Genomic DNA, 21,908 nt, shown 5'->3' with positions numbered 1-21,908 from the left:
ATACAAACCATAAGTTGCAGGTCTAGTTATTTTGGTTGGAAACTGCAGTTTGTGACAAACACTTTTATGTTGTAATTGGTCACGTTACTGAACCAACAGGAGGCAGGAACCGACTCTTGTGTCATAACAGTCTAATTTTAGTTTACCTTCACATTTTGACAAGCAGGAAAACACAGCTGGGGGGTTGTTTTTGTCCTGTGAGAACTTTCACACAACAGGAATATTTTCCACTAAAGGAAAGCTGTAAAATGTGACTGCTGATGTCGGGAAAACAAATTACATCATGTATAAGTAGATATTTGTCGTGTCTCAGTGGATTTGTTCACTACATTTTGTGCGAATACACTTCAATGAGAATAAGAGCGTTAAGGTTTGACTTAGTAAATTCAACAATAGGCAGGTTCTTTGTGCTCTGAGGAGATGTTTTCACTGAATTTGTGACAACAGTGTCTGTGTTATTGTTCTGCTCTGATTTTCAGTGTGACTGTTTACATACCTGTACAGTCAGGAATGTTATCAACAGTTTGGTTTTTTTTTCCTGCTGAAAGAACTAAACAGACAAATCAACCTGGGATGGACAATGTGGAGCCAGATGTGAGGTTATCTAGGTGACTTCAAGTTTAACTCTTGGTTTTCAGAAATTACTCGTTTGTGACTGAGGGGTTAGGGTTTGAACGTTACCTTTATTAGGTCAACGCTGTAAGTCCCTGAGCGAGGTCCTAACTAACTAACTAATTGCAAAGGGTAAATTTCATGAAGAAACAGAAAAGAAGTCGAGTTTGGGAGATAGTTTCTTTGTTGTAGTAATGCTTATTGGTAGTAAATCTCATAGTAGCGCCTGTGACTCAGGAGTTAGAGCCACAGACGCCAATTGGAAGCTGCAGGTTTGATCCCTCATTTCCTCCTGTCCATATTGTCCATACATCAGAGTGTCTTTGAGCATGAATTGTGTGAGTGTGTGTGAGTGTGTAAATGTGACTAACACTGTAAAGTCATTTGGGTACTATTGAATCAGTGGAGCTTTTCCATTATATAAGTGAAATCCACTTACCATTAAAAAGCTTGATCATTTGTCTTTCAAGAAGCACAACTGAGCATGTGGACTACACTGATGAGCCCGGTACCAAACCGTTCCTGCCCGTGTCAAAACAGCTTTTATTTGTTGTTTATTCGTTCTTGTTTTCATCTTCATACACACAGACACTCACACATATAAAGTCAAAATCAAAAAGAGTGAGAACTTATCAAGGAAGGTGTATATTTTACTTTATAGAAGCTTATAGCACTTGAACTTTTCAAAATGTTGTTACATTACAACCACAAATATAGATGTATTTTATTGGGAATTTATATGACAGACCAGCAGAACTATAATTTGATTACATGTGTAAGACTAATACAAGCAAAAGTAATAATTTTACCAATATAAAGTAACTCTTCTTCACAAAGAAGAAACATCAAACATATCATTAGTTGAAGCTTTTTCATTTAAATAAAGCACACATAGTTTTGTGCTCGTTGTTTATTTGGGGTGGAAATACCAGTTCTTGCTTTCTTTAAAGTTTTTTTATTTACTTTGGTTTAGCAAACAGCCCTTTGAGTTTCATTGGTATCGTAAAGAAATGCATGGAGGCATAGAGTCTGCTTTTTTTAGATGCAACATTAATCCTGTGGCCGACACATTGAGATGCAAGAAGCCCCTTAACAGCCCCCTGGATCTGACAATCAATACGGACCAGGGGACACCAGCACGGGCGACAGTGACATCTTTGCTGCATAGAAACACTTCCGCCATACTTTATAGCATCTCATTTAAGCAAAGTCACTGACTCTCACACATCAATATCAAATAAGAATGCATTTAAAAACAAATCAGAACTAGTCTAACTTGTAAAACTAGTAGTAACTGCGTAAAACGTGAGACGTAACTGGATGCAACTCATCAACAAGTGAACAAAGCAAAGACTTGTGCATCTTCAAACAACTGCAAGGTCAAATAAAAAGGAATTCAATGAAATAAGCTGCTGATGCCTTAAAGAGGATGTTATTAATAACAATTGGACACAACACTCTCAGGAACACTTGAGTTGGATGTCTTCCTCCGCAAAAGTGCCTTTATCACTCTGATACGAACTGAAAAAAAAAAGCATCTGTTATTACATTTGCCAAATTCAGTGGACACAAACTCTAATTAGTGTTGATAAAAAAAAAAAAAAAAGTAACTTTAAAAACTGCGAAATGCTCATCTGAAACAGCCCCAGAGCCCCAAAGTGCAATGTAAATCCAAACATCAGGGTCTGCTCATTAGTTGCATGTGCAGGTTGTGAGCATGCTGGTGGTTCTGAGCAGGCAGAGAATGATTGGACTATCAATGAGTCCACAGTCCCTTTCCTTCCTTTTCATCCTTTTTCCTTTCACTTGGACAGAATTTATGAGGCCATTATGGCTGTGCATGCAGTGTCAACAGTGCCCAGCTAATATCTCTATCCACATCATGAGGAGCAGGAGGGGGCCCGTCAGACAACACTTACCCTGCACAGGAGACAAACTGCCCTCCAAGCTCAGACGCACGCTCAAGACGCTTAACACGCCTCGGCATCCCAAACACATTAGCTTGATTTTGTTTAGTTTTTTTTCTGAACCAGCAACTTAAGTAATGAATTCAACCATTTCTTTTCCTTCTGTCTCAAGTCAAGTCTCCACGGCAGTGTCGGGGTTAACACTTGTGCCTCATAGTGGGACTGCCCCATGTTCAAATCTAGGTTGGGCTTTCTCTGTAGCGTCTGCATGTTCTACCTGAGCTCCTTTTCTCTTGGTACTTGCATTTTAAGGTGACTGTGAGTGCAATTTATTGACTTCAGGACACATCCTGCCCCTGGCTCCAGGATACTGCGATCCTGAGCTGGATGATTGTTAAGTAATGAAATCAATGTCAGTCATGTGGTAACTCTAACCTGACAGAAAATACTTTCTGATACTTTTAAACATATTTTGTATTTAAGTTTTGTAAATACTGTAAGTAGGATTTTACATGCTGGATCTTTTTTATTTATAAAGTGTGAGGTGTTAATTAAACAACACGTAGCCCCTGAACTCTCATTTATCTTTGAGAGCTTCATAGACATTTCCAACAAACTCCCCAAAAATATTCTAGAAGCATGACAGGGCTTTTTAATGTGCAAATAAGACAAAACTAAGCATAGGTTTGGTGCTACATTATACACATTAATGAGACTAAGCAGATGGCAATTAACTGTGATGCTCCTTTGGAGCTCTAACTAACAGAAATAATCTCTTTTTTTCTGTAAACCACAACAAGTTTGTGGATCATTTATGAGTCAACTGAAATTAGATGTGAAAGACAATAACTTTATTATTATTATAATAAATTTGTTTATTTTTTTTTTTAAAAGCTAATGGATTGTAAAGGTACAAACACCCTTAATTATGAAATGATACTAAAATAATTGATAACAATATGTGGAAATGAGAGAGAAAAGTTATATCTTACAAAAGCCCAAGTTAAACCACATCTCAACCTAAATGCTGTCATTATACACTCCACAGGCCTTTGTCCCTTTTCCTCTGATCCATCTGCTGCTGTGGAGGCGCGGCAGCAGCTCTGCCATCAAGCCCAGCAGCACCACTCTGTTCTACACGTGGCCGTTTGACACGACACAGCAGGAGCAACATTATGGCCCTGTGGCGTGAGGGGCACAACAGCCGTGGCGGCATTAGCTCTCATTACGCTCACCAACTCATTACAGCTCACCGTGGGGTGATGCTGACAGAGGGACCAGTGCTCCCTATCTGAAGCCCGTCCTCTCACAGTGTGGAGGTGGCAGTGCACACCAGCACAAGACTATTCACCGATGAGCCATTACAGAAGCCTGCAGCAGCAGAACGATGCTCTTTTTGTGCAGTGTGGGATGTCGAGGCAATAATGTGTTTTAATTGTCTGTCCCATGGACCCTGCTCTGTTGTGCACATGGTTGAATCAGTATCTCTCGTTTTTTTTCTGCCATATTTTTACACATCCCTCACTTTTGATTAACTTGAATTTTGCTTGGAAGTTGTAAAAAAAAGTTATTTTCCCGTGACAGCATTTTTGTGACATCATGGCATTGCTGCCATTATAGATCTGTAACCCCGAGTTAAAATCCCAGTTGCAGCAAAACAGGCATGCAGAGTTAAAACCAGCAAATTCTCTCTTCTGCTTGCTGTGTCTGCTCGCCTGTGAAAAGGATAAAAAAATATGTTTGAGAAATTTAATGCTGCAAAAATAGTATATGTTCAGTTGTTATCAAATATGTCATGGTCTCATACATAAATACTTGGAGCATTAATTCAAAGAAACGATTTGATATGCATGTGAATAAACACAAGATGCAATTATTACGATCCTCAACACTTCAGTAATTATTTACAGGAGAACAAACGTTTGAAAGACAGTTTCCTATCTCATTGAAGCTTTGGTTTATTTTTAATGTTACAGCAGCAACACATCTGTTAAGTTTGGTTGGAGAAATTTGTAGCCAGAAAAGTCAAGTGGTACTAATAAAATACAACCGACAGAGCATTTCAATACTAGTTACGTTTCTTGCATGGCCATAATTAAAATGGAAAGACCACTTTTGTGAGGCAGAGCGTCTTGAAAATACTGTAAAGGTGGGGCAGATTCATATACGCATGAAACTTTGTAAAAAATGTAATAATTTTTTGTTGTTTGTGAACAATTTGCTGTGAAATCGTGAAATGTGAGCCAAAGTCAAGGGGAATATGAAAAAATCAGCAGTAACAAAAGCACAAATTTTGAATTGTTTGCGCAAATTACAAATACGGGCTCCTCTAAGATAAAGAAGGGATAGTATATATAGTCATTCAAGGAAGGTTTTGCATATTTTCTTTTACAATATTAGACAACATAATGTAACACTGTCTTAGTGCTGAGCTGATCGGCTGCTGTCAAGACCTTTGATGAGAAAACATCTGGGGTTTCATAAACTCAGGCCTGTTGAACCAGTAGAACCTGCATCGGACAGAAATGGAGCAACATTTGAGAACCAGAATTGCGGCAGCTGTCCTCCATTACCAGAAGCTCACCGACTGTTCCTGTAAGACGTGGGGTTGCGTTTAGGATATTTGAAAAGTGTCAGATCATGTTTTTATTCACATTTATATGTCATCCTAAACTTTGTAAACTTTGGATTAGAAAACATGAATAGGAAAAAGGCTCCGGAGCCCATGATGTGTTTCACATCTGATACTTCTGAAACAACAGCCATCATGTGGCATGTTTTGAGGGCTCTGACGGTGCACCGCACAATACAAGCTCACTCCCGCGGAGCTCGACCGCTGAGATAAGCACACAGAAGACGAAGCCGAATCGCACAGCAGGAATCATGAGAGGAAATGAAACAGACCTGCTGTTCTACTCAGGTGCAACAGTACAGAAGGCGAAATTAATTTAGACAGATAAAAAATGCTTGCGTATCAGAAATGAAATGTAATAAGCTCTAATGAATGCAAGATTTTCCGGTGGTCTGTCTCACTCTTTCAGTCTTGCTGGAGCTCACAAAGCCCCCCTATTGTTTTACGACTCTAAGTAAAAACTCATCTCAAAGTTACTTTACTACCGATCATTGCATTTTCCTATCAATGGCTGTTTCACCTGTTTGAAAAACGTCTCGAGCCCAATCCTGACGACACTAATGTATAGAAACTTCAGATATGTGTACATTCCTCATAATTTGTTAAAGAATATATCAATCTACAGCAGTAAATGTTGAGGGTTTGTACTGCCAGGTGAAGTTTTGGTTTTGAAACCAGCCTTCCTCCAACATCTTCCCTGGGACTGACAATTTATGGGTTTGATTCCCTGCTCCAGTTTGTGAGTTCAGTCCCCGGGTGTATCATAGAAGCTTTGCATCATAAAACTGCCCCGAGGATTAAAATCATCGTAAAAATGAATGCATTTTCAGAGGTTGTGGAACGTGGCGTTATGAGTAGAGTCATGTGTGTCGACTATGGGGGGGGGGGGGGGGGGGGGGGGGGGATGTCAGTGACGGTGAGACAAAATGGATGGAGGAAGTTTCTGCATCCAGCAAACATATTGTGGTACAATATGTAACCACAATTGTATATCTGAAGTATTGTGACACTTCTATTGTGGGTGCATGACATTTGTGAATTATCGCTAAATATAATTTGTTTTATTTGCATTTTCTGACGTTGTTGATGATTCCAGTAAAATTGGGTTAAGTTGCCCCTGGTGTGAAGTCAAACTGGTTTGAAACTTGTATTACACGCACATGGTTTTTAATAGAGGATTAAATTACTTGGCTATGACATCAATAGTTTATTGTTAATCTCTGTATGAATAATCTGCCAGATTTGTCTCTGAGCGTCAAAAGACACACCTGATAGCCACCGCAAGTCCAGTGGTCATAAGCTGCTCGTAACCTGCAGCAAAATGTAGCGTCATTTTGGTAATCATGCTTATGTTGTGTTTGTGTGAGTGACCACTAAACACAGTTTTCATACACAAAAGAAATATTGGGAAAATAAGGCTTTGGTAAAATCACACCACATTAAATCTGAAGAGGCTTCCGCATGTGGAAGATAACCTAGTTTCTATTATGAAAACAGCAGGTAGCCACTTTGCGCAGACACTGCTGAATTACACCGCCGCATCCAAATGCAGAAAAGAATTTCTCGGTGTGGTTCCTCTTGAGAGGAGGGCAGAGCTTGTCAATGAGACGCACCCTCCTGTCCCCGATAAGTGATTAGACTCATCAAAGTGCTGAGTCAGCAAGTCAAATTAACAGGTGGCACGTTTTTCTCTCCGGCTGGTGGCACATCTACTGCCAGACGGCTGCAGATCGCTCCTTGCTCGGCTCAGGTCAGAGCTCCATCTGCTCAAAGAGTGGCTGAAATAAAGGATGCACTCTATGTCACCTTTTTTTTTTTTTTTTTTAGCAAGAAGAGTTCTCTTCAGTGTTTCACCAACAGGGCAAGCACTGCAAAATCTCCATCATGAGCTATTTATTTAACCAAGTTGAGGAGATTCTGTAATGTATGTACTCTGGGAGCCATGAAAAATAGGAAAATCTATGATAATGACTCCAGTAGCAGTTCAGATATTTGACCCTGGAGAAACATTGTGAACCTACTGAGGAATCCTGCCTTTCCAAGGAACGGGAAGGGTTTTTTTCACCCCCATCTCTTTGCCCCCAGTTGCACTGGGTAATGTTAATGTAGGAGTGATAGAACATGCTTCCACCTCCAGCCATTTGTCCGCAGATCGAACACAGCGAGTCTCTGCATGGCTGTGTCATACGGCACTTCCTCGACCAGACTCTAATCATATTGGAAGACCGTGCAGAAGCTGTACGAGTTTCTATTCTAATTTTACCCGGAAGTCTTCTAACTTGAAGCGACGTGGACAAATAAGAAAAGAACCTCAACATTTGTGAAGTCAATCATCCACCACATTTGTTCCCCAAGAGATGCATCAAGTGCCAATTACATGTTCACACAAGTGAGCAGGAGTTCAAATTAAATATCGTGCCACAGAGTGAACAGTCAGTGTGTCATCATTAGGCAAGTTGGAGTTTCAGTACTAATGAATTAAACTTACTTACACTGAATCTGAACAGTTTCTCTCTAGTTTTCTGTCATCCTTTAGGTCTAAGTCTCTGAAAATCATGGTTTGAGACAGAATAACTACAGTATATATCAAAATTGAGTGCCTGAGAACCAGCTCAACCCATTGATACAAATATTGTTATATTTATTTTTAGACTGCATGCCTGAGTTTTAGTTATTGGGAATTTAAAGGTGTTAAAAACCTGAAAGAGCCTTCCTTCAGAATCGCTTCACACTGTTCGAGAAAGTTTTATTGTTGTCTACACCGCTTCATTCGGTTGCTGTACGAAACCCTGAGAAACTATTAAATCATTGACTGATATAAATCCTCAGCAAGCATTACACACGGCTAATATATATACTTAGTCCTCCCTGGCAGGATGGTTATATCTTATCTGAAAAGCAGGGTTTGAGGCATGTGGTTCAGAAGAAGCAGTCACATAATCGCTGACATTTCTGAAGTGAAAAATATGATGGATTCCTCTTTAAATACACAAGTGGGAGGAAAATAATTCAAACTAAAACGTAGACAAGGAGTGAAAATGGCGCGGCTGGTTTGTGGCGCTCATAAAACTGTCGGAGGAAAGATGAAAGAGACTATCTCAGTTTGAGACATGAGTGATGGGGGATTTTTACATTTGATGTGAGAAGGGAGGACTTTATAGTGAGCTTTGCTACGTAAACATAAACACACAAAACTCAAGGCTAAATGGTAAATATGTCGAGATTTCGTTTTCTAAAGATCTGGTGTCTTTCCTCATGTGTGCATCCATACAAGTTTTGGGCAATTGGACTTTTAACATGTCCTCATTAACTAATAGACATTTTAAATACATTTGAAAATATGGATTTAAAAAAAAAAGTAATTATTTAATGGATAACTGATTAGGTAATTTAATGAAGTAACTGTTACCCACTGCATTGACAATTCAGATCAGGGGTAAAGCGCCATCTGGTGGATAAGTTCACGTGTGTAAATGTTCAATAACCAATTTCTTTTTTTAGATTTCAAACCGCCATGTCTATTTCTCAAGTGTGAGGATGTATATATATATATATGAATAAAATATTAGAGATGGAATTACATTTTTCTATGCTGAATCTTTCCCAAGATTAGTTTTTCTGAATTCCCAAACAAAACCTCAAAAGATGAAGTCAGAACTGAGTCTGGGTAAATCCCCAATATTTATTACTTTAACTCAATAGAATTGAAAGTTTGTGTTTTGTTGTTTCTAAGATTTCTTCAAAACAGGAAAACTGTTGCATTAATCTTTCAAAATAAACCCAACTACACAGCAAACTGGGATCAGGTGAAGTTCCTGTAGAAGGACAATATGTCATCCAGACTCTGAGACGGGACCTGAGGAGGACGCCGTGGAGGGGCTGGTGCCGGCGTTTGAGGAGGGGCCGCCGGAGGAGGAGCAGCCTGAGGAGGAGCAGCCTGAGGAGGAGCAGCCTGGGGAGGGGCAGCCTGAGGAGGAGCAGCCTGGGGAGGGGCAGCCTGAGGAGGGGCAGCCTGAGGAGGGGCAGCCTGACTGGGCTGCTGCATCTGGCTGTGATCTGCAGGCTGCATTTGAGTGTGGAGATGAGGGGAGTACTGTGGCGGATAATGAGGAGGATAATAGTTTGAGTACTGAGGAAGAAATGGAGGAAAAGGATGAGGAGGACCTGCAAAGTGGGGAGGAGGCGGAGGAGGAAATGAAGGATAAAACATAGGAGGAGGGGGATGGAAAGGCGGGGCAGAATGCGAGGCGCTCTCTGCAGGCGGAGGCTGAGAGGAGGATGGAGGACTTGGTGGAGGTTGTGGAGGTGGAGAAGCAGTTTTAGGTGGAGATTGTGGTCTGGCCTCGCTCTCGGAGGCTTCTCCAGGGCCTTTCGTCCACTTGAAGGATGTGGTAGTTTTATTCCGCTGATTATAACTCTTCCCTGGCGCTTGTCTCTTCATCTTCTCATCACTAAAATATGCGGACGGGGGTGCAAATTCTGTATCTCGCTCATCTCGTCGTCGGGATTTCCACTCAGTGAACATGAACTCTGCAAGGAAAAAAGGTAGAAAAAAGGTCATATCATAATCAGAAGAGAAAACAATCTTTGGGAAAGCACTGAATCTCCCACTAAAACAATAGAAATAAACTGCATACACCTTTCTTTTGCTCCAGGTTAGTAAGGACTGTTCAATGGACACAGATGTTATTAATATTAAAAACAAATTGCTCTGATTAAAGTGGAATGTCTCTTAAACAAACCTCGTTACCTGTGATATGAAAGTATACCTTAACATTTCTTTAATACCAAGCTCTAAATAACGGGCCTTACCTTTGCCCCTGTCCCATTCTCGGACATGAGGAACTCCTGGTTTGGTGTCTTTCCTCTCCTGGATCTCCACTTCTACCTTCTTCAGTATGCTGGCCACAGAGCACTTCTCTGGCAGAGGGAAGGGCCCGGTTGGTTCATCGTCTTCCTCCTCTTCTAAAAAAAACAAAACAAAACACATTTCAGAACAATCCCTCAGTCATCAGTAACCAGAAACACATAAATAAAGTATTTTGGCAAACAGCTCCCGTTTCTGAACCATAAAAGATTGATAGGATCGAGACATTAACCTTGGTTTTCTTCCTCTTTGTCCTCTTCCTCTGTGCCGTCCAGCTTGGCCTTCTTCATCTTCCTCTGCCTCACCTTGGCGATTCGGGCCTTTAGTATGGTCTGCCTTTTCTCCTTCAATCGTTCTCTTTTAGTGCGCTGATCTGTGGTCTGGGGAATGGAGGTGAAAGAGGAGTGTTTATCATCCATCTGGATTCTAATCCGACTTCATTCACTCATGAAACCGAGCTTGCACACGCGCAGCAAAACTGAACACAAGGTTTTCATGAAAGAAAAAAAAAAGTCCATCCAACAGTTTGGAATGTATGAACAGGAATAGCAAATAGTGAAGAAGAAAATACTCATTAATAGCAGTGACATTAATGCTGTTAAAACTTATAAGTTACATACTTCTGACACTTTTAGCCTTTTTTAATTCTAAAATTATTTTTGGAACTTATTTCTCCATCCTCATGACATTTTCCTTGCAGTTTGTGCCTTAGATTTTGTTATTACTGTTTTGAGCATTTAATGCAGTTCAGTCGTATCCAAAACAGTGTTGCGGTCATCCCAGTCAAGAATTTATGTGTTTTATATCTCTAAATATCCAGCATCTCACCTGGTCTCTGAGCATGTCAAGGGTTTCTCTCTGTTTTCTGCGCTGCTCCTGATCCTGAGAGAAAGCAAAGTATCCCACGCCAAGGTCCCGAGCCTCTGCATGAGGAAGAGCATATTTTTTCTTAAGAGTCGCACCATGCATTCAAACCAAAAACAATGGAAATCAACTGATTCCCACCTTGGCCTCGGATGTCTTCGTAGTGGATTGGTCCAACGGGCTTCTTCATAGCCTCCTCTTCCTCCCTCTCCCACTCTTGCCTCTGCAAGTCTCGACGCATGTCCTCTGAGAGTAAGGTCTTGTCAGACGCGGCGCTGTTCAAGCAACCGGAGGCAAAAGAATTTCAGCTTTCAACATGAAACACATTCAAAATGGACCTTTGTTAAATAGAATTATAGAAATATTAACCTTTTGCCTTGAAAGTCTTGATCCAGTTTCTTAAAATCTGGCAGGTCTTTCTTCATGCACCTTCGAGATCGCCCTAAAGCGTCGACAAAGTCCACCCTACAAGCAAACAAGTTACATTTTAATCCATTCAAAACATGAGCGATGTGGTTCTAAAACCATTTCTTGAACTTCCAAAGCCAAACAATCCCTGAACATGTCAAATAGCTGGTCAGGATATACTGAAGCCTCAATGAGTGAAACACCTAAGAATACACAAGGTTATTTTCCCTATTAGTTGTTGAGCGCACTGACATATGAATTAGATATTACCATTCCTCATCTGGGTTCTGAGGAGGGGGAACAGGTGATGAGCAGCGGTCTCTTTCGTCATCCTCCGCCTCCTTTCGTGCAAATGTTTCCCTCTTTTTGTCTATGATCTTCTGAGTGAAGTCAACGAGGAACAACCCTTCTGTCTCTTCATCTGTTACATTACAAAACAAGGTAAACAAGGTAAAACATATAGCAATCTGCCTTGTTGCACAGGTCAATTTCATCGCCATTCAACTGCCCCACTGACCTGGAAAATCTCCTTTTGTCATCTGCTCGTAGAGTCTGGCCTTTTCCTCCAGCTTGCGTCTGTTTGAAGACGAGACCGAAAAGGCAGAGGTGTCAGTCTGTTGTGTTTCAGGACATTACCTTTCCTCCATTGCTGAGGTTATTCAGCTCACCTTGCTGTATCGAGGGTCTTCTGCTCTTCTGTCAGCTGCTCTGCATCTTTCGCAGCTCTTGCTGAAACGCCAGCGTTTTGTTTGCTCCACAGATTTGGTTTCTGCGTGGAGATACAAGAAGTTAGAACAGAATCTTTGAAACTTAACGTAGAGCTCCAGCCACTCTCTGCGCACCTTTATGGCGGGTTTTGCTTTGTATTCGCCGCTATCCTTTCCGAGCTTCTCCTGTTTGAACTGTTCCTGCTTCCTGTACAGCTCAGCTTTAAGGTCCACCAGCTGTAAGACACAGATATTACAGAAATGTAAGTTCTTACCTCGGATTAGACTTCAGCACCTTGAACCGAGCATGAGTTAGCAAATGGAGGCTATTTCTCTCTTTAATATGGACCTTTCACGGCCACAGAGAGCATCAGCATAATATTTTCAACCCTCCTTTTCTCTTAAACTCACCGATGAAGCAGTCACATCGAAGGGTTTCTTCTTTTTGTCCATGATTCTGGTTTTTCATGCGAACTAAAATCTCCAGAAAGCTGCTGCTGCTTCTTCTACGGAGTCAGACTTCTTCTGTGGTTTCCTTCTCAATGCTGCGGCCCGCAGCTCTGTCGCCTCCTAGCGGCGTCCCTCTGAAACTGCCTCCATCCGCTCTGTCACTGAGCTTTTCTTCAGCTTTGTCGAAATTTACATGTAAATGATCAACACTACAAAGGCTGATGTGGAGGGCAGTTCAGTGGTTTCTCCAGCGATAATCTGCTCCAACGTATGGATGTATTTTACCAACATTTCACAATAACTGTTTTTTCATGCTGTTCAACCATTGAAAAACTTTTCTGTTGCAGTTTCCTTTAAAACTATAAAGAAATACATTTGTTTTAATTCAGTTTTAGAAAGTCCATGTGTGTACCGCTCGTGGTATGGGTCTGTTTTCGAGAGTCTGGTGTCAAGACTTAAGTTTGAATAAGACATTTATTTATCTTCATTTGTTTTCTAGATATGCAAAAAAAGATTTTTCCTCTTTAAGAACATCAGGATCAAACACTCCGTACAACCAGCACTTATTTGTCTTCGGTCTGCCTGATAAACACGAGGTTTCCTTTAAACGTTCGTTTCACCGTGGAGACGTTGCAGAGGAAACAACACGTCTCCATAATACTTTCTCTTGGACAAATAAGTATTTTACTTCAGAAGAACCGACTTTTATTGTAAAACATTCAAGTCATCGTTAAATTGATTCTTTCACAAACTTATCAGTACATTCCCAAGTACAGGCCTGAAAATAAAACCAGGAATAAATCATTTCAATAGATTTGGTACAAACTGTTGAAACATCAGAAAGTAGGTGAAACGCGGCTCTGACACGTCGGTCCACTTTAACGCCGGCTGCATCACCACGAACACTGTGCTCTGGCCTACATTTCGAAAACATTGAAAACAAGATTTTCACTAGGAAAATGGAAAATCCTATTTTAACACGCTCTTCTTTTCAAATCTAATGTACACGAGAAGACATCTACCCATTTACCCCTAATCTAATGCTCAGGCGGCAGACTCTCAGCCATCGGAAAACATCAAACATCCATCATAAAAAAAAAAAAAGGCACTCAAACCAAATGTGTGATGAACAAGCTGGTACCACAGGAAGCTAATGGACTGACCTCACATCATCCTCTCAATAGTCGTCACAGAGCTTCACACCATCAACAGGGATGACTAATTCAGCAAGACACACGTGAAACATCACAAAGTTTGATTAAATAAAAGCTTTTTGTCTCGTCTTTACACAATTAGACCAAACTAGGTCACAGCACCAAACAACAAAAGTGTTCCAACAACATAGAACATGCCTGCCAAAACAAAGCTAGGAGAAACATACAACCACTTTGAAAATAAAACAATTTGTCTCAACAATTAAATCAAATATGACCAGAAAACAAGTCATTCAACCTACAAAGCAACAGTCTTGTTTAAAGTGAAACTGCGACACAACACGTGTCTGTACATGGAGAACAATATCTTACAACAAGTGCCAGAAGAAAGAGTGTCACCCATTAAGAAAGGAACCCTGATCCTCATATGCCGTACAGCTGGGTGGTGTTGTTTCGGAGGGTTTTGAACACCGTGGTCAAGTCCTCGCCCTTCAGGAAACTCAGCTCATGCAGAGTGTGGATTCCCATCCCAGGAGTTGAAAACCGGCAGCTTTCTTTACCGACCTGGTGAAAGGTGCACAACGTTCACTGCACTTCAGGTAAACCCCAGACTTCACCACACTCCAGATAATCGTCGTTTGACTTTTCCCAGTTATATTTTCTGGGATCACTCATTATCATTCATATTATGACGTGTTGCTGAGCTGCTCAGCCACAATCCAAACATACCCGTCTTGGCAGGAAATACGGAGCATCCGTCTCCAGCACAATGCGATCCAGAGGGATCTGACAAACAGCATCCCGGGCGTCTGTGGCTCGGATGTTTGTGATCAGAGCTGTGAAGCCCACGTAGAGGTTTGGGAACTCTGTGAGGAACGGCTCGATCACTGGGTAACTGCTTGTAAAGCAGTGTCTGAAAAACATAGCACATTTTGGTCCACGTCAATTTACACTTTGACGGTGCTGTTGATCCGTTCCTTTAACAATTGAATCTACAATCAATATTCTCACAAACCGCTTGAACATTTCTAATCTACTTTCTGAGCCTTGTTAGTAAAGATCTACAAAGAACTGAGTAACACACAGCAGTTTCTATGATAACCTTAAAATGTTTAGCACATAATCAAAATATTAAGAGCATTGTTTCAAGATATCTGAAAGCTTCATTCAGATCTGATATTTTTCCTTCCTTTTTTTTTTTTAACACGAGGCACAAATTATGAGGCAATCAAATTTTTTTTAATGCAAGAAACTTTTTCATTCATACATTCCAGGTGTAACTTCAGTGAGATTCAATTATTATTTTTTTGCATCTAAATATTTATATTCCAACACAATATTAAATAGCAGCTAAACTTGCTTTGTAAAGAACAGATGGAAACCAGCTTTGATGGCACGCAGTCCTAATTTTTAAACCATAAGATGTTCTTTCTGACAAATGTGTTTGAATCATGAAAAAAACCAAAACAAACAAACACTGGATTGTAACATACACAACATAAAAAGGTGCGATGGGTGCAGGTACATGACATTTCTGAGTGCCTTTAGTAGCATTTTAGAAAACTGAAATAGAAAAAAATTAGAAATAGAAAAAAAAAAAAAAGGTTTATGTATCAAAACACAAACGGTCACATCAGACCGACCGATCACACACCTGTGAATTTTGTATTCCCTGGGAACGCACTTCTTCATGATTGGCAGCAGATCGTCGTCTGCATCTCTACAGTGGATCACCAGAGGCTTCTGCAGAGACACGGCCAGACGCAGCTGGCGCTCAAACACCTACAGACAAACAACAGACATTGGAATGAGGCCATCTCACATAAAGGTTTTTTCCTCTTTGTACAGATTCTAGTTGCTTAAGATTTTATTTAACTCTGACCGGTCCTTACCTCTTTCTGGGTGCAGGGGTCAGTGGAGTTTTTGTGGGAGTAGTCCAGCCCCATCTCACCAAACGCCACTGCTTTTGGATGCCTCATTGCCTTCAAGATATCAGCTTCCTGAAAACCTGAGTAGCTTTTGGCAAAGTGAGGGTGGCAGCCGAAAGCCCCCCAGACCATGTCTTCAGCCAGTAAACCTTCCCAGAGGGCCTCCCTCACCATGACCGCCGGGTTGCAGAAGTCTGTAATACAGCCGTGAAACTGGGGAGAAAAACTGCTCTCGTACATCGAACGGAATCTCCTGAACGACCCACGGAAGCCAAGTTTCCCGTAGAGCATGTCCAGATGGCAGTGTGTGTCGATGAAACCAAGCCGACTGTCGTGCTGGGGCAGACTGGTCCACGAAGGCCGAGCCTCCAGGGACAATCTTCGTCTGGGAAAACCACGGGTCGCTGAGTGGGCTGGGTAGCGCGTGGAGGCGCTCCCGTCTGACAGCCTCCGTGGGGTTGAGGAGTCCCGGTTGGAGCGTCGACGTGAACGGTGGGTCGGAATGACGGGATCAGACAAGCGGGACCTGATGATGTTGGAGGAGTGAAAAGTCTCCCTCTGAACTCTGGATGGAGCTGCAGAGCTTCTGTTTGTTGCAACTGGCTGTTTAAACTCCACCGTCCTCTGAGCTAATGAAAAAGGTTCCTCGTCTCCAGCAGTTGCCTGAGCAGCATCAGGGTCTTCAGTTGCAGAACAAAAGCTGACAGAAGAATCGAAACTAGGAATTTCTTCCAACTCGGACAGCGATGAGAAACTATCTTCAGTTCGCAGATCATTTTCGGGAAGAAACAGGTTTACCTCAGGGTTTGTCTCGACTCTGTCTTCTGCCACCAAGTTGTCAGGCGAGTTCCTAATATTCACAGTGAAACTCTGAAAAACAGACAAAGAAAGGAAATAAAAAAAAGAAAAATCTATTTGAACTTTTAACTCCAGCTTATGTCAAACTAATAGATCTGTCACTTTTGATTCCAGTTTCAAACACTCTTTCAGACATGATGAGAAAAATTCATGTTTGAAATGTCTATAGAGCTGCTTCAGACAATATGATGTAGTTTGCCTTGTCATTCTACAGATGGTGCTCTACTTACCGATCACTAAACAATGGCCACAAGAGAAAAGACCCCACAACCCCTGAGAGGTGGAGTGTGGACATATATTGGGTTTTAGATCATGTCGGGCAAAGTCACAAAGGCTGTTTGTTGACTTTGTAAAAAAGAAAAAGAAAAGAAAAAAGCTGTTTAACTATAACTGCAACAAATTGTTCTGAAAATATCAGAAATGAATTTGGCTTGACTCTCAGTTTTATGTTTTACGCTACGTTTTATTTCAAAGCTGTCGGAGCTTCCTCATGTCTCATTTGTACTTTTCTATTTCAGGAGGTTTTTCATCTTCCTGCATGTTTTGACATTCCAAATACTGTACAACCTTGAGACTCGGTTATTGTGAAAGTGTTGCCCTTTTATTTAAATTTATTGTATGGCGGACAAGGTAGAAGTGACAGTTTAAAGAAAAAGTGAGTGCAGCTATTATAAAACAAGAATAAATTAATATTAATAAAGTAACAAAAAAAATTAGATTGTGCTGTGTTTAATGCAGTGAGCCAGTGTTAAAAGTTTTTTGGGTTTATTTGGGGTTTTTTGTTTTTGTGTGTGGTGTATGAATTTATCCAAACAGATTCCGGGTTATTATAAAGTGATACGAGCTTAACTCTTTAAAGAAATGACAGACATCAAACAGTTACAGGTCAAACATTTCAAAGATTTAACTTACAGTTTCATTTCTCTGTGGCTCTGGACTGTCACCTTGGACAGCCGTGTCCTCAGACTCCTGCACAAAAGACCACCGATCTTCTCTGGCAGTGAAGTATTTCTCAAATCGCTCAGGTTCCATCGAGGAGCCACTCATATCCACGCTGTCTCTTCCCAGGGACGCTGAACTCTGGGAGTTATTCTGTACAGACGGGGATTTAGGTGGCAATGACCTTCTGTTAGTGTCAGACCTGGAGATATTTGCAGTTGTGCAGCTTTCTGCGCCGCCAATGGCTGCCTTCAATGCCATCCGGCAGATAGCCTTTGACGCCTCTTCGGGTGTCCTCTGTTTTTTTGGACTCGATGAAAAGTGACATGGAGTTGAAGATGCTTGCGGTCTCTTCAAGGTTTCCCGATGCTGCGAGATATCGATTCGACGTTCACTCTGTGCCAAATACACACAAAAATGTTTTATTTTTGTTATTTCCAGGTATTGATTAGCACTGACATTCATATGGTTTGGTCAGAACATGTCAGATTCATCATCAAAAAGTACAAGACGAGTGGCTTTACCTTTGCAGCTTTGAGTGTATTTTCTACCGGACTATCACTCCAGGATGGGCTGTTTGGATCTTCATTTTGCAAAATATTCCAAGGAGAGGGCGTGGCTGGTTCACTATTTGTGACCTTAGGCTGTGTGGGTGAAGTGACCGAAAGGCGAAAGCACCTCATTGACAACTTCTCACTGCTGCTGTCCAGGTCCGACATCCTAGTTTAACACAGTGAGAAAATTAATGAACTGATCCCTGTAGCCAGTGACAAAACTATAAACTCACGAAAAAACCTTAACGAGTACATTATTTAGAATTTATTCAAGTATTTACTGTGAAATTAATCAAACACTCATATCACACACAAGATGGATTTCTTTCCCCCCAAAAAATTAAATTTAGGGGGGAAAAAATTTACAGCAAGCACGCAAAACTTCCGTTATATTATAAATTAGGTAGCTTTGCGACAGAGCCCATCAAATGCGACATTAATTTCGGTTTGTTATTTTAAGGTGCACGATGTCAAAAACAGCCACGTTGTTCGCGTGTGGCTAGCTGCTAACGCTGCTAAAGCGCGGCCGTTAACTCACCTGATGGCAGGAGGATTAGCTGAAGATAAACACCGAAAGAAACGGAATTTTCCCAAACTAAAATAAAAAAATAAAATTTTAGTGCCTAAACCGTCATTTGAGGCTATTTCAGTTTTTTTCTCGGACCATTCGTATTATTTGGACTCAAAACACTGCGTGGCGAAAATGACACTGACCTTCGAAAGGAATCAGTCTCGTGAAGTATCGCGAGATCACGCGATGAACGGAGTTTCATCAAATACACACCTATAGTTTAATAAATTCACAGGATCCTAGATTGAAAGATTGAGCTGAGCTTTGAAATAATTCGTTAAATTCTTTGGAAAAAAAGCAAAAGTATTATGCTTTAAACTAAACCATGAAAGCCACAGTTTGGACCATTATGACACCAGACTCCATTACAGTGTAGACGTATTACAAATTCACAGTCCCTCGTTTTTATTATCAGGGTTTTTGGTAATGCAACTTTATGTTATATAACACTAGGATACAAATTTGTAAATCTTTGTAATTTCAATGTCACATCTTTTACAACATTTTTCAGACCTCATCAAATTTAAGGCAAGGCAAGTTTATACATATGGCAGCATTCAGACACAAGGCAATTCATAATGGTTTACACAGCGCATTAAAAAAACGTGATTCAGAATCTTAATTTTAAGATATTAAGATTATGACAATGCATTTAAACAAAGACATAAAAAGGAGCATAAATCAAATGGATGCATGTACTTTGATGTGATTTGGTTTAGATTAACTTTTATTGACTGATATGTTCATTACTGTGCTTCTGTAATAAAGTAAAATTGTATTCGTTTCTACTGCCTTCAGAAATTCACAAAACAATTTATAGTAAAAACATTCGGTAGCATCAATGGGTTGAAAACTTCATAGTATTCCTATTCGTTTTGGTTGATCTAATTCGTTGATAGAAAACTTTGACTATTATGAGGGCCACATAAACATAATATTTAATACCAGAGAGCCAAATCGAGACCCATTACCTCTCCCACCCATAATTATGTGAACAATGGAAACTGATTGGATCAGAAAAACTAATACTGCTTGATCAAAGGAAAGGAAACCAATATGAATGTTCTTGATACTGTTCAGCTTGAAATGTATTTAGTAATATAGCAACTGATTGTTATTGATATTACGGCTGCCCATGTATTATCTTATTTACATACAGTAGCTTCTTTTTTTGGTTTGTTTCTGTTGTTTGAATCTATCCCAATGATATTAATTATTAATTGTTTAAATGATATTGTATTTGATGCTTTTCATTTTACTACTTTCATTTCATTGAATTTCGTCTTGATTTCTTAAGTCATTTTGTTTAATTTCACCGCTAACTCTCACAACCTTAAGTGATCATAAAGTCAAGATATCTCATTCAAACACCAAAATGAAGATTGTACTCTACATGTTTTTTTATTCAACACAACGTTTCACATAACTTTTATAGTAAGTGCAAATGTTTTAATGTTGGACAACTACAATGCATGAAAGAGAGAGTGAAAGAAATATGAGCGATGTTGACATAACGCGGGTTATTTTGTTCTTTGTTGACTCGGCTCCAGTCTCCCCTTGATCCAATGGTAGAAAAGATGATTAGAGAAGGTTGATGAATGGCTCTTATGAACGCCTTCCATCAGAGTTTTGGTAATCCCAGACAGGTCTTATATGCACCAAAGCTGTATCCTTTACCTACAAGGAAAGAAAATAAAAATGATTTTGTCTCTTAACCCCTATAAAAAACCTGCTGTTGTGTATACAACTGTCTCATTTATTAACAATCCATGAGATATATGCTTATGTGTTACATTGCTCTCGTGAACACCAAAAGATGCTGAAAGGTGTTTCATATCATTTCACAGCTTTGTATAAATTAAATAAAATTCCAACAATAAACAGATAATTTCAGAATAGCAAGCCAATCATGAACAAACAAAAAATCATTTCTGTTTAATGCAATACACTTCTATAACAGCCAAAAACTGAAGAGTAATGTTTGTGAAAATATGATTCGATATTTCGTAGGTCAAGTTGTTGGAATGATTCTGAGCAGCAGCAATGAAAATGATTTATTGTAAAGATGTCACTCGTCTGAGCTGCAAGTACGTGTGAATATCGCACTAAGCTGACACTTATTGTATATATAGGTGGGATTTATCTGCAGCCACACCTTGGACCAGTACTCACATGTTGAGGCTTTCTTCTCCACAAGCCAGTAACAGAAGCCCCTCCTGGCGCGGTCGTTAAACACGTTTCTATTCCGGTACGTGTTTTGAGGTGAGACTGTTGATTTAAATGTACCTGATGGAAATAATATATATACTGTATAAACATGATGAATTGATGGTCATAAGGCAAATAAGATCTTTTTATGAAATGTAACTGGACATACTGTTTGCTCTCAGCAAAGTAACAGGATCATCACCTGCAGGGCCAGTCAGCGGGGGTAACAGGCCACTGGTGGCGCAGTTCAGAGTACGATTACCGTCATGTGATAGGTTCACTGACACACAAAATGACAGCAAATTACAGGCTGAATTTCCTTCATTAAAATGGTTGAGAACTTGCCCCTCTGTTTCAGAGAGTACTTTCTGCTGGTCACATTTCACTATAACGTCATCATGCAGGAACTGGGTCATCTTCACAAACCTGTGTCCTTCAACAGTGCAGCTGGAAGGGATGCAACATAATCTGGTACCTAGGTGGGAATAACTGAGCAGAGTATCACACAAATACTAGGTAGGCCATGAGAGTCATTCTTCCTGTGGAGGTGGAGAAGACAAATGTTGAAGTCTTACCCTTGTTTTCATTTTGGTCCAGTGATCTGTGTACGGGTGTGGAAACGTGACGGGGTGACCCTTTGGCCAGAACGTCTTGCTGGTGAAGAAACAGCAGGATCGTGAGGAACTCCGGATACCAGCAGCAAAACAAACACTGCACATGAGCGAGGCCTCAGAAGGTCTCATCAGTGACTGAAGACTTACTGTGTCTGCCTGAAACGACTCAAGTCCCATAGTTTTTTGTCCTCCCTCGCCTGCATGTTTCTGTTGCTGCAGCCAGCTCACACACACAGCCACGCAGATGTGTTGTGTTACTTTGTTGCTTAGCAACCTGTTGGAAAACCGTGTCCTGGCTGGGTAAACTGGAGCAGGTTATAATTTCAGGTTCTGACATGTCACTGGGACTGGACATCCTTGTCCTGTCTGTCTGGTAGATTGTACAGCAAGTTCAAACAAGTGATAATTATGTGACAGTATACTTGTACAAAGACTGATGTACTGTATTATACAAATAAATCCACAATAACACAGATTTGCTCATAATTAAAACAATAAGAATTGCATTGTTCTGTTTTGTAAACCATTTGTTCCACCTCAGACTGTCTGCTCAACTTAAATCATCAAGGATGTGAACTTGAATTCTGTAAATGTGCCAGGATCAATTGATAAGAAAGTCCAAAACACATCCGAGT

General features: G+C 40.5%; 2 protein-coding genes and 1 long non-coding RNA gene across 3 annotated transcripts; all 3 read right to left on the bottom strand.

Annotated features, from left to right (window-relative positions):
• Positions 1–8,809: 8,809 nt before the first annotated feature.
• ccdc174 (coiled-coil domain containing 174) lies at positions 8,810–12,526 on the bottom strand. Its single transcript, XM_080462461.1, has 11 exons — positions 12,409–12,526; positions 12,133–12,234; positions 11,959–12,059; positions 11,808–11,866; positions 11,561–11,711; positions 11,252–11,347; positions 11,024–11,157; positions 10,847–10,941; positions 10,251–10,398; positions 9,964–10,116; positions 8,810–9,681 (listed from the first exon to the last, which is right to left on the bottom strand). Exons 1-11 carry the CDS (start codon positions 12,448–12,450, stop codon positions 8,954–8,956), a joined length of 1,809 nt encoding a protein of 602 aa, XP_080318587.1. The 5' UTR covers positions 12,451–12,526; the 3' UTR covers positions 8,810–8,953.
• Positions 12,527–13,137: 611 nt separating this feature from the next.
• tatdn2 (TatD DNase domain containing 2) lies at positions 13,138–17,434 on the bottom strand (the record flags this gene model as incomplete). Its single annotated transcript, XM_080461123.1, has 5 exons — positions 13,138–14,165; positions 14,331–14,514; positions 15,256–15,383; positions 15,494–16,399; positions 17,300–17,434. 5 exons carry the CDS (start codon positions 17,432–17,434, stop codon positions 14,025–14,027), a joined length of 1,494 nt encoding a protein of 497 aa, XP_080317249.1. The 3' UTR covers positions 13,138–14,024.
• Positions 17,435–19,828: 2,394 nt separating this feature from the next.
• Positions 19,829–21,523, bottom strand: LOC308108711. The gene is made up of 4 exons (XR_013935296.1): positions 21,421–21,523; positions 20,829–21,313; positions 20,624–20,737; positions 19,829–20,128 (listed from the first exon to the last, which is right to left on the bottom strand). It is a non-coding gene; the product is annotated as an uncharacterized lncRNA (long non-coding RNA).
• Between the last annotated feature and the right edge of the window lie 385 nt (positions 21,524–21,908).

This window comes from Lipophrys pholis, assembly GCF_963383615.2.
Source record: "Lipophrys pholis genome assembly, chromosome: 4".
NCBI lineage: Eukaryota > Metazoa > Chordata > Actinopteri > Blenniiformes > Blenniidae > Lipophrys > Lipophrys pholis.
Note: the sequence above shows the minus strand (reverse complement) of the source record. Positions and strands in the feature narration are given on the sequence as shown.